The 11,997-nt window shown below is 35.5% G+C and overlaps 1 protein-coding gene across 4 annotated transcripts in view; it reads right to left on the bottom strand.

The window, feature by feature from the left end:
* Positions 1-200: 200 nt before the first annotated feature.
* LOC144959947 (uncharacterized) overlaps positions 201-11,997 on the bottom strand; it is a 41,664-nt gene continuing 29,867 nt past the window's right edge. For all 4 annotated transcript variants that reach the window (XM_078892816.1, XM_078892815.1, XM_078892817.1 and 1 more), the window contains one exon: positions 201-2,522. In XM_078892816.1, the coding sequence (XP_078748942.1) occupies positions 1,606-2,522 (917 nt within the window). In that variant the 3' untranslated portion in view covers positions 201-1,605. The remainder of the gene's footprint in view (positions 2,523-11,997) is intronic.

Here is an 11,997-nt window from a genome sequence, read left to right as displayed (position 1 = left end):
TGCATTTTAAAAGCTTTAGAACAAACACATTGAATGGTTCTTGCGCTAAACATAATGTTCCAGTTTAAAATTTCCTAATATGACCATTTTTTTGGTTCTCCGCCGCTATTGTCGTTGAAGTGTTGAAAGGTAGTGCAGAGCAGTCCTAGGGTTTTTATTATCTATCAGGGTGAGCTCGAGGTCCGAGGTTTTTTCCCCCCTATTATTAGGGTTAGTTATAGGTCATAGTAAAGGTCCTGGGGTTTTTATTTTTCCTATTAGGGTTAGTTATAGGTCATAGTAGAGGTCCTGGGGTTTTTATTTTTCCTATTAGGGTTAGTTATAGGTCATAGTAGAGGTCCTGGGGTTTTTATTTTTCCTATTAGGGTTAGTTATAGGTCATAGTAGAGGTCCTGGGGTTTTTATTTTTCCTATTAGGGTTAGTTATAGGTCATAGTAAAGGTCCTGGGGTTTTTATTTTTCCTATTAGGGTTAGTTATAGGTCATAGTAAAGGTCCTGGGGTTTTTATTTTTCCTATTAGGGTTAGTTATAGGTGTTAGATTTTATTTATTTTCTTTTAGGATTTGTTATAGGAATACTTGGGTTGTTTCCCTTATCTCGAGGAACGTGTGCAAGGCCTCCTATTTTTGAGTATGTTTAGTGCAAGTATAAGATTGAGACATTTGATCATGAATTATTACAAATGTTACCAATTATTGTCGCAAAACTGTATTATATCGGGTGAGGGGTGAATGACTGTATTAAAAAAGCTTAAACATTTACAATAGAAAAGTTACAAATTAGTGACCAGGCACTAGTATAAGACAAAGCAAGAAACAAAAATACAAGAAATAAATAACAAAAAAATCATTCTGCCTCGCCTGGCGAATCAGTCAACCCCAGTCGAAGGACGCTGATTTTTTGGTATATATGTTTTGTTTTTTGGGTTTTTTTTTGGGGGGGGGGGGGGGTCTTTTTTCTTTTTGTATTTTTCTTTCTTGCTTTGTCTGGCACTGTTTCATACACGCGTTTTCAGATCTTTAGTATTTGTACAGACTGATATCCACTAGACTATTTCAGAGCGCTTTGCAATGGGTCCCTAGTATAAAGTAACTATAGTACTTTTAGTAGGCCATGGTCCATGGTCCCTAGCCAACAGCAAAACTTAACACGTTGAATGAGACATGATTGGCAATATTACAATTATTGTTTTCCAAACAGAGATAATGCTGTTGACGGGTACATACTCATTTGATACCTGAATACGGTGAGAGTATATGAGTAAAGAGCCTTTCCAAGGACTCAAATATGCGCCGTTCAGAGCGGGACTCGAAACCAGGACCGTCCGGTCCGTAAGCGAGTGTCATACTACAAAGCCTAAGTAACAACAAACTGACGCGATCTGTCACATCGTATTTTAAGATAGATAGGAGTGGAAAAGAGGAAGACAAAGGAAAATATGGCAGGATAGCATCAAGGAATAGACAGGATTGACGTGATACGAGTTGACGGAGAAGGCCAACGACTGAGATGTGTGGACTGGATTGTGAAGGCTGCATTCCGTTTGTTCCTCTCAGACGGTCATCCAGTCATAGGAGTAAATGAGTGAGACGCGGAACCACGTGTTACGTGTTGTAATATCCAACTGCTTGCTCTGTATTCAGATAGAGATCATTCATATTATCTTCCAAGCTGTTTTGCCCCTTAAGCAACGATTGTGGTGTCTCGTATTCCTCGCCTTCGGTGCCATTGTGGGAATATCCGTCACTGGATTGGGTATTGAAGTCATGTTCTTGTTTCAAAGCTGATGAGCGTTGGCCATTATGGAAACTCAATTCATCTGGCTGTAAGTATTCATCCTCCATGTAACTCTGGTCTGGTGGTTTAGGAGCGTCCCTTGACGGTGGCGAATCGTAAACACCGTCTTGATCTTTCCCGGCTCCGGTAGGACAAGTACCAAAAGGTTCATGGATTGGTTCTTTTTGAGATTTTGAAGAATCGCCAAAGGTTTCATAAAGGTCAGGACTCTCTTTGGAGTCTTTACTCTCTTGTTTTGAGATCTTCATTTGGTTTTTTCTATTCTTAGCTTTTGGCAGATCATGACTCGGAACTGAATTTGTATTTGTTTTTGCCTTTCTGTCGGAGTTTGATTTTCTGTCGGGAGAGTTCGGGTATTTATCAATTTTACAAGAGTCCGGTTGCTCATAGACCTGGTCCGGGTTCTCAGCATTGTTGTCTGCTTGAATGTTGCATCCGAGGTCGCTTTGATTAACATAGAGATCATTACTACCAACTGGATCCAAATAGATGTCTTCTTCTTGCTGTTGTTGCTGCTGCGGTGTCTGTTTTTGTTGTTGGAGTTGGTTTTGTATTTTGCTGGATTGTGTACCTTTTGCTGGTTTTGTGGCAATGGTTGGTTGATTGAGCGTTTGTGTTTTGTAGTCGGACTTCTCAGATTTATCATTTGTGTCCATAGTCAAGTCATAACTTGCAATGTAACCAGGGGCCGTGCTCGTGTTGTTTTCAATTCTTCTCTTTGCAACTGGAATAAATAGAAGGATAATTAGTCGAATGATTAAGAAGACAAAAGTTTTGGTCATAGTTGTGATAAACTGGAACACGGCTCTCATGGGCCTCAGTATGCATGTCAAAATGAAATATAATAAGGTAAACAAAAAAATACCTGTATCATCCCTCAAGGATGCACAATCAAAGATACCCTTTGATTTAAGTAAAAATTCGTTGTCCACATTGTACAGTCATATTGGTAGTTGTTGTCCTTCAGACTTCAGAGTCATTTGGTCCATAAAGCCGGAGTTTATCCCGGTATCTATAGGGTGAACGGACAATAGCAATTGCTTGCTTCCAGTTGGATAGGATGCTAGTCCCCCGCAAAGTACTTTCCATCATATCTAACAGATACAGCTACTCACTCACTGCTAGGTGGAGAGGGGGCGGGTAGAAAAAATATAGACTGCACCCAGATTCGACATCGGTCGCTTTGCTCGTGAAGCGAATGGTCTACCAACTGAGCTATCGGAACCCTCACATTGTACAGTGGTGTGTGATTAAAAGAATGGTCATTAAAAGAAGAGTTAAATCGTTATTAGGCGAAAACAACTTTGGATAAATACAAACAGCCTCATACACACCAATTCAGAATTTTTTTAAAGTGAGGATTTATATTAGCGCGATATCCACTAAACATGCTCAAGGCGTTATGATACGATGAGTCTCTCCTGACATGGCGGTTTTTTGCAAAAAAAATTCTCAAATTTTTCAAGCTAAAAACAGCAAAATTTGCAAAAAAGTTGCGATTAATTTTCCTAAAAACCCATAATTTTTTCATGAAAGAGAAAGGTATTTGTTTGTTTTTAAGAGTTTCACGGCGCTTGCAACAAAAGGTAAGGTCATATCAGCGCCAATAAAAAGGAAGAAAATGGGATCTAGTAAAAAGTTCTAGAATTACAATTGAAGTACCCAAGAAAAAGGAAGAACACGCTATCAGTGTACTTATTTTGAGATTATCTGTTTCATCCTGACACAAGCACAGTTCCCAGTGATGATCATGAAAATTTTTGTCAAAAAGGAGGAAAATCTACCTGCCCGTCAGTCAAACCCAAATCTAATGCAAATATAACATAGCTATTCATAGTTATTTAATATATTATATTAGTCCTAAAGCACTTCTGATCATTGGACACATCCTGACCTTTTGCAAATATAATTTAATGAATTGTCATTTCCAATTAAACATTTTAGAGGCCTATAATGTCCCCCATTATATTATATCAAGAGATTATGATAATCTTTTGGCCAAAAGACCAGGAGGTATTAGTTTTTACATAACAAACCCGGTTAGTGTCTGTATTATAGCTACATTGTGATGATGCAGCTTATAAATAAGAATCTTTAATTAATTGCAAAACATATTCCATCAACAAATCAAATATTCCATCAACAAATCAAATTTAAATTAGCCTTTAAACAATCATTTCTTATATCAATCAGCCTAACTGATTATCTCTCTATTACCAAATGATATCTATAAACATAATATGAAGATAGAAGGGTGGCTGAGAGAGAGAGAGAGAGAGAGGGGGGGGGAGAATTGATGAATTTATTTTTTAAAAATTGTTTTATAATGAGAAACAAGTTGTATTGAATACTATTAACAAATTCAGAACAATCAAACAAAAAAATAAAAAAGGAAGGAAAAAAAGACAGGCTTATAAAACTTATAAAATCGCCAAATGTACTATCTTGCTACAGCTAAAAGGTACATAAATATTTACACCCATTTGCTCCATCCCCTTCCCTTTCGATCATCTTCTCATCCATGGCCACCATGTGTCTTGTGCTACTTTTGACATTTGGCGCCAGTGTGTCTAGACTAACGTCATAAATGAAGGATTGTCACCAAAAATCATGCAACTGAGCAGAGGTGTCAAAAAATGATAGAAGGCATTTTTTTTCATGAACTACCACTTAGCAGAAAATGTTTGACATGACAAAAACAACGGAACATTTAGGAAAAAATCCGCGGAAGATTATCATCACTGGTCCCCACTAAATTTTATTTTATTCTATTTTTTTTTTTTTTTTTATTGTTTGTTTGTTTTTTTTTTTAGCAACATCTTTAAGCGATGCAAAAAAAACTGCCATGACAGAAATAAGTAGGAAGAGAAATGACCCCTTTCGGGTGATATTACAATTTTTCCCACAGACACAACGGTGGTAACGACCAGAAACTTATTTTGTATATTAATATAGGTACGGTGAGGGAATTTGAGTAAAATGTATTTTCCAAAGACTCAACTATGCGCCTCTCCTAGCGGGACTGGAACCCGTGACCTATCGGTCATAAGGCGATTGTCATGCCACAAGACGATATAATATAAACACATTGATTAAACCGCACAACTTTAACTTTATGTACCAATGGATTGAAGTCTCGGGGTTAATAACTATAGACAAGTAAAGACACGTATTTAAAAGTTTGGCCTGAAAACTCGTTTTTCAAGTATCGGTCGATCGATTCAAATGACCCTAATCTAGGCTGCCAACTATACACGAAAAATACATATTTAATGTGTTTCATCCTTTACCCTTATGTGTAATTATAACATCCCCTTTCCTCGGGAGGGATTTTTATAAAAATGGTCAGTGTCAGCTGACCAATGGGTGGAGTAGTATGCAAAATAAAAAGAGATTTGTGTTATATTCCATTTAGTTTTTCTCATTTTGTATTGTTAAATATATGTGTCAGTCAGTGCATGAGATAATCAGTCGGAAGGTGAAAATTTTGGATTTGCATTTTCTGAAAGAATATGCCCACCATAGCATTTTAATCTTTATTTGAAGTAATTCGGGTGATTTTTCATGAAGTTGTGGTCAGATATATATGAAAGGTTTCCAGCAATTTTTCTCAAATTTCATACCTTTTCCACTAGCTGTAACAAATATTTCGAAGTGAAATTAAGCTTTGATATTTCCCGAAGATGTACAAAGAGGGCTGATTAAATCATTTACGATAACAACTCATTTTTGATAAAAATTGACCTTCTAACTAAACTTGGCAATATCTCAGTTCAAACCTTTTCACCATCCGACTGATTTTGTCATTCAATGAGTGTTGGTGGGTACTCGTAGGTACGAAAGTGCTCGATAATGATAGTTAGTTCTAATATAAAATATAAATTGTATCACTCACTTATAAGTGGCCACATATAAATGAGTGATACAATTTATATATATATATATATATATATATATATATATATATATATATATATATATATATATATATATATATATATATATATATTATATATATATATATATATGTCACAGTAAAGGTTGTTCACAATTATCTTATTAAATTTTATTTTATTAAGAACTGAATTCATCTCACTCCAGTTATATTTCGGTAGGCTTAGATAAACTTTACCTTCTAATATTAGATCGTCTTTCCTTTTATAGCCTTCCCTCGAATTAATTTCTAATTAGTGAATACTTTTCGTTCTACATTCTGTCACGTAGCCACTTATTATAAAAGCTGATAGGTCTAACATTCAACACTCACTTTCTCTCCACAATCTATGCCGGACGGCCAGTCGCTCTATTCCTATATATATACTGGAAGATTTTTATCTTTTGGGACTTTGTAGATATTATATCTACACCATTAAGACGCCGGAGCTTTTAACTTTGATTGTATAATCTTCAAGGATCAAACCCAAGCCCGCTGTCAAAGGACTACACAATAACTTCTTACCAATTGCCTGGAAGTGGAATTTTACGAGTCCAATCCTGTTATCAGAGGAATAGATCATCCAAGCCCATCAACTGCCTGGAAACGTAAACTTATGAACCTGACATATTATCATAAGTTACGTAAAATATTCATATCTCTATTTGTAACTGCCACGATCACTGTTTATCTCTTTTAATTAAATTTCATCATTATTTTTATTTCATTGTAAACAAATCGTTAATTGTTTTTCATTTATAGTAACTAGTAAATTCTGGGGCCTCATTCTACATAGATCTTTATGCATAGTCGAGTAGCTCTTTACTCACTTGAGACCATGACATTTTGGAGGGGACACATATAAAGAATTGAATTTATTTAGTTACTTATATCTATTTCATCTAACCTTAAAGTTTAAATTGTAAAACTCTTAATTGCCCCACTTGATCATATTTTAATTGAACTCCCTATTTACAGGATTAATTTTTTTTTTCTTTTTCATTTCTTCATTTAAATGGAATAGCAATTTATCCATTCATTCTTTCATTCAAATTGAATAGCATTTTATTGATTCATTCCTTCATTCATTTATTCATTTATAAATTATTCATTCATTCATTGTTCATTCATTTATTCATTCATTCATTCATTCATTCATTCATCCATTCATTCGTTTATTCACTCATTTATCCAATCATTCATACATTTATTCCTCCCTTCATTCTTTCATTCATACATTATCCATTCATTCATTCATCTATTCACTCAGTTTTTCATTCATTCATTCATTCCTTGTCCACTTTGTTATTATATCACTCATTTCATTTTGTTGTTTGCCTCATTCATGAATTGTTTTCAATATGTTTACATTCCATAACGATTCATTCACCTATCATCCAATCACTCAGTGTTGTGAACACATTTTGTAACTATTGTAAATCTTACGATATTTTATTGTTTTGTATTTCAGACATCACTGTTAAACACTCTTCAATGCCTAATTACAATTGTTGAACAACCATTGAACAAGAGAGAGGTCCCAGCCACAAACTGAGTTGGTAAATATATCCTTCATTATTCTCTTTTACATGAGTTGGGCATCACATAGTAACTATAGACATCGTGATTTGTTTTGCATAGTGATTTGTTTTAAATGCATTTTTGGCATATTACTGTTACCGAAAACCACTTATATATTATGTTCTGAAAAGTGAGTCTTTAAAAAACTAAATAATAATAAAAGGAGTCTACTAGCCGTCGTGTTATATTTAGTGATAGATAACTTGGGATTATTTTGGCATCCTATTATTGTTATCACACTCTAGTATATTAGCGTCATTGCGAATAATTGTACACAAACTAACGACGAGTCACACACATTGGTGATACATTTTTCGTAGTAACATAGTTTAGAGTACACGCGATTGACACATTGTTATGGACTCAAGTCATAACTCCGCATTGTATTGACACATTGCTTTATAAGATATAACGATAAAAGGCATCAAATTCAACATACATAATAAGTTGAAATAAGAGAGAGAGATTTCTAAAAATAGAACAGTTCATTCCAGTAAGTGTAAATAAATAAAACAGTCAGTAACAGTATCCTGTCAATATAATATATATAAAATATCGTAACTAATTGATTGCAACATGGAAGCATATAAAAGATACTTAAGTCTCGCAAAGGACTTAGAAATACCCCAGGAAAGAATATTTTCATGGTGCGAAGAGAAAGTAAAAGAAGAAAAAGAACATGAAGAAAGAATACGTAGAGAAGAACGAGAAGAAAGAGTCCAAGAAAGGGAACTAAAAAGACAAATAGCTTTAGCAGAAGAAGAAACCAAAAGGACCCAAATGATGCTGGAAATTGAAAAAACAAAAACCGGTCATGAAAGAAAACATAATAATAGTGATGAATTTTTCGTGAAACTTCCACGCATGCCAACATACGATGAACGATCAGACTGTCTAGAATCCTTCTTACACCGATTCGAAGTTCAGGCTAAAGGTTATCGTTGGCCAGAAAGCAAATGGGCCACAGCCTTAATTAACTGCTTATCTAAAAGTTTTCTATACCTTAACAACTGAAGATGCAGATGACTATGGTAAAATTAAAGACGCTCTACTAAAAAGATTTAGATTAACGGAAGATGGTTACCAGGAAAGGTTTCACACTGCAAAACCGGAAAGTGGAGAAGACTTTAATACATTCGTGAACCGAATTACTCAATTTCTAAATCGGTGGCTTGAGTTGGCAAACGTAAAACAAGACGACTTTGCAGGCCTTTACTATCTCACGCTGAAGAATCGAATCTATCAAGCTTGCAACCCAGATTTAGTCGCATTCTTTAAAGAGAGAAAGCCAGAAAACTTGGACAAATTAAAAATCTACGCAGAAAACTTTAACAGCGCACATCCATTGACACCCCTTAGCAGAACATTGAAGGAACCATACTACGCTGCTGCTGCTCAGAGTCCAGGTACACCTAAAGTTCAGTACTCAAATAGAACGAGCCGATCAATCACTCGGAACACGCAAGTGAAACAGGATGACCATAGTAACAAACCATGGAACAAACAGTTCAATAGAGACCATAGCCGACCCTATCAAAACAAAACAAGAAATAGCACTGACAATAATACTGAGTATAAGAAAACCAACAAACCTATAATTAAATGTCAATATTGTGGAATGAAAGGCCACACAGCAGACAAATGTTACAAAATCGTGGGATATCCAAAAGAAACTGCAAATGCATCACTCCAAACAAGTGTAAATAATCAGACACGAGTAATCTCAGGAGAAAATATAAATGTGTATTGCGTGAAAGGTATGTCACTTTTAACACAAACTCACAAATCAGGATCGCTATTTTTTTGTGACGGCAAAGCTAATGGAACTGATTGCAAAATATTGAGAGACACAGGATGCAGTACAGTAGGAATAAAAGCATCTTTGATCAATGACGAAGACAAAACTGGTAAAACGGTACAATGCATCACATTCAGTGGCACAGTCGAAACCTTTGAAACAGCTAACGTGTACATAGAAACCCCATACTATACAGGAATAGTGGAATGCTGTATACTTCCCAACCCCGTCGCTGATGTTATTGTTGGCAATATAAAAGGTCTTAAAGACAACCCAACAGATGTAAAAGAATGGTCATTAACCCAAGAAACAGCTTGTCTAGCAGAAACAAGAAAGATGACTAAGACAACAGAGAAGTCAATGACTATTTCTCTTGAACCACAACAATTTGACAGGAACACGTTCATCGAAGAACAGAAAAAGGACCCGACTTTAACTTCATATTTCAATATCGCAAACAAAGGGACGAAATCAAAAGTTGAATACATCATTGAAAAAGATATTCTGTTCAGGTTACATAGGAAAAGAAACAAAATAGCTAAACAACTGGTCACGCCGAGTATTTACAGAAACAAAATCCTTGGAATAGCGCACGATTCAATAACTTCTGGACATCTTGGGAGCTCTTCCACATTGAAAAGAATATCCGAGAATTTCACATGGCCTGGAATTACTAAAGACGTCCGAGAATATGTGAAATCTTGTGACACATGCCAAAGAAGAGTCGCAAAAGGCAGAATACCGAGATTGCCATTAGAGACAACCCCAGTTATTGAAAAAGTTTTTCAAAAAGTTGCAATCGACATTATAGGCCCTTTAACAAAATCAGATAGAAACCATACACACATACTAACACTAGTCGATTACGCAACCAGGTGGCCAGAAGCGATAGCATTGAAATCAACTACATCGGATCACATAGCTGAAGCATTGATGACAATTTTTACTAGAATAGGCATACCAAATGAGATACTGTCGGACAATGGACCCCAATTTACATCACATATGATGCATGAAACCATGAAACTCATGGGAATCCAACACTCATTCACAACCCCCTACCACCCCCAAGCAAATGGTCTTTGTGAAAGATTTAATGGCACTCTAAAGAATATGTTAAGAAAAGTGTCAGCAGAAAAACCAGATGATTGGGACAGATACTTACCAGCAATCCTATTTGCATATAGAGAAATACCCCAAGAATCTACAGGCTACTCCCCATTTGAGTTGATGTGTGGACGATCACCTCGCGGCCCGATCAATATAGTAGCCGACATTTGTAAAGGGAATGAGGAGGACAATAACGAAATTATGTTTGCTTACGAATATGTAAGAAACATGAAAGACAGAATAGAGGACACGTGTAAGCTAGCACAGGAATCCGTCACAAAAAAAAGCAGAGAAATACAAGGAATACTCTGATCACAAAAGCAAATCAAGAAAATTTGAGATTGGTGACAAAGTACTAATACTCTTACCCGATGACTCGAGTAAACTTTTAGCTACATGGAAAGGACCATTCAAGGTATTAGCAGTACGATCTGGTGTTAATTACGAGATTCAAATTAACAACACAACAAAGACATTCCATGCAAACATGCTAAAAAAATATTTTGATAGAGACACAGTGTCGCAACCTATGTTTACTAATATCGAAGCTTCAAATGCAGGATTAATCATACCGTTGGTCATGGGACACAGACACCCGAGACAGAAAAACAAACAAAAATCGCACAATTGCAACCACCTAAGACAAAAAAAGAAGTACGCAAAAGTACTTGGGCTCCTAAATTTTTACAGGAAATACATTTACAACTTCGCGCACATCGCGACACCGCTAACAAATCTGACAAAGAATGGGTCACCGAACATAATTGTTTGGACAGAAGTGTGTCAGAATAGCTTTAACCAATTAAAGGCATTACTCTGTTCAGAACCAATTCTTAAATTACCCGACATATCAAAAGAATTTGTTGTAAGAACTGACGCGTCTGATAAGGGCATCGCAGGTGTACTATTACAGGAACATGAGGGAACTCTAATGCCTTGCTTATATGCAAGTAGAAAATTATTGGACAGAGAATCACGATACTCTGTAATAGAGCGTGAAGGACTGGCCATCGTCTTTGCTTTAAAGACATTCAGCAGATATCTACTGCTAAAAGAGTTTGTGGTCGAAACGGACCATAAACCACTCACGTACTAAAAAATAACAAAATGAATAATAGTAGAGTACTAAGGTGGAGTCTATTTTTGCAAAATTACACTTTCAGTATCTCTCGCTGTGAAAATATTCACGCCGACCTACTTTCTCGATTAGTATAAACACGTGAGAAGGGTATAACTTAACCTCCCATGCATACTGTTAGTTACCTCGCAAACTATGCCAAATCAGAACGCACAATTTCGATAATTTTATTTGTAAACATGATGACCCAACTTAATGTAACATTGAGTATTGTTTGGATATATATACCATACCCATTCATGATTTGGGAAATCTTCTCTTTATCTATTATTGTTATGAATTTTCACTCATTTATGATTAATAATTGAAATGTCAATATTCCATTTGCATTTTCATTCATTTCATTCAGTAAATTACCTTCATATCATCGACTTAAATCATGCTTCATTGCCATCACTATTGTTTATCACAATGATTTGTAATCACATTGCCATCATGTTGTTCATCACAATGATTTGTAATCACAATCTTTCATTGTTATTGTCACCCATTCATATACCTACCTTAATATAAACATTTCCATGTCTAGTTAATAAATAATTTAATTGTAGCACAAATCATAACAATGGATTAATGCTAGAGTATCATGATAGTAAATTTACTTCCGTTTGTAAAATCTATCTTTCCCATAATGGTTA

This window comes from Berghia stephanieae, chromosome 14 (genome assembly GCF_034508935.2).
Source record: "Berghia stephanieae isolate SIO BIC M18660-M18661 chromosome 14, UCSD_Bste_1.3, whole genome shotgun sequence".
Classification (NCBI taxonomy): Eukaryota; Metazoa; Mollusca; class Gastropoda; order Nudibranchia; family Aeolidiidae; genus Berghia; species Berghia stephanieae.
The sequence above is the reverse complement of the archived record's forward strand: the minus strand, read 5'-3'. Positions and strand labels throughout refer to the sequence as shown.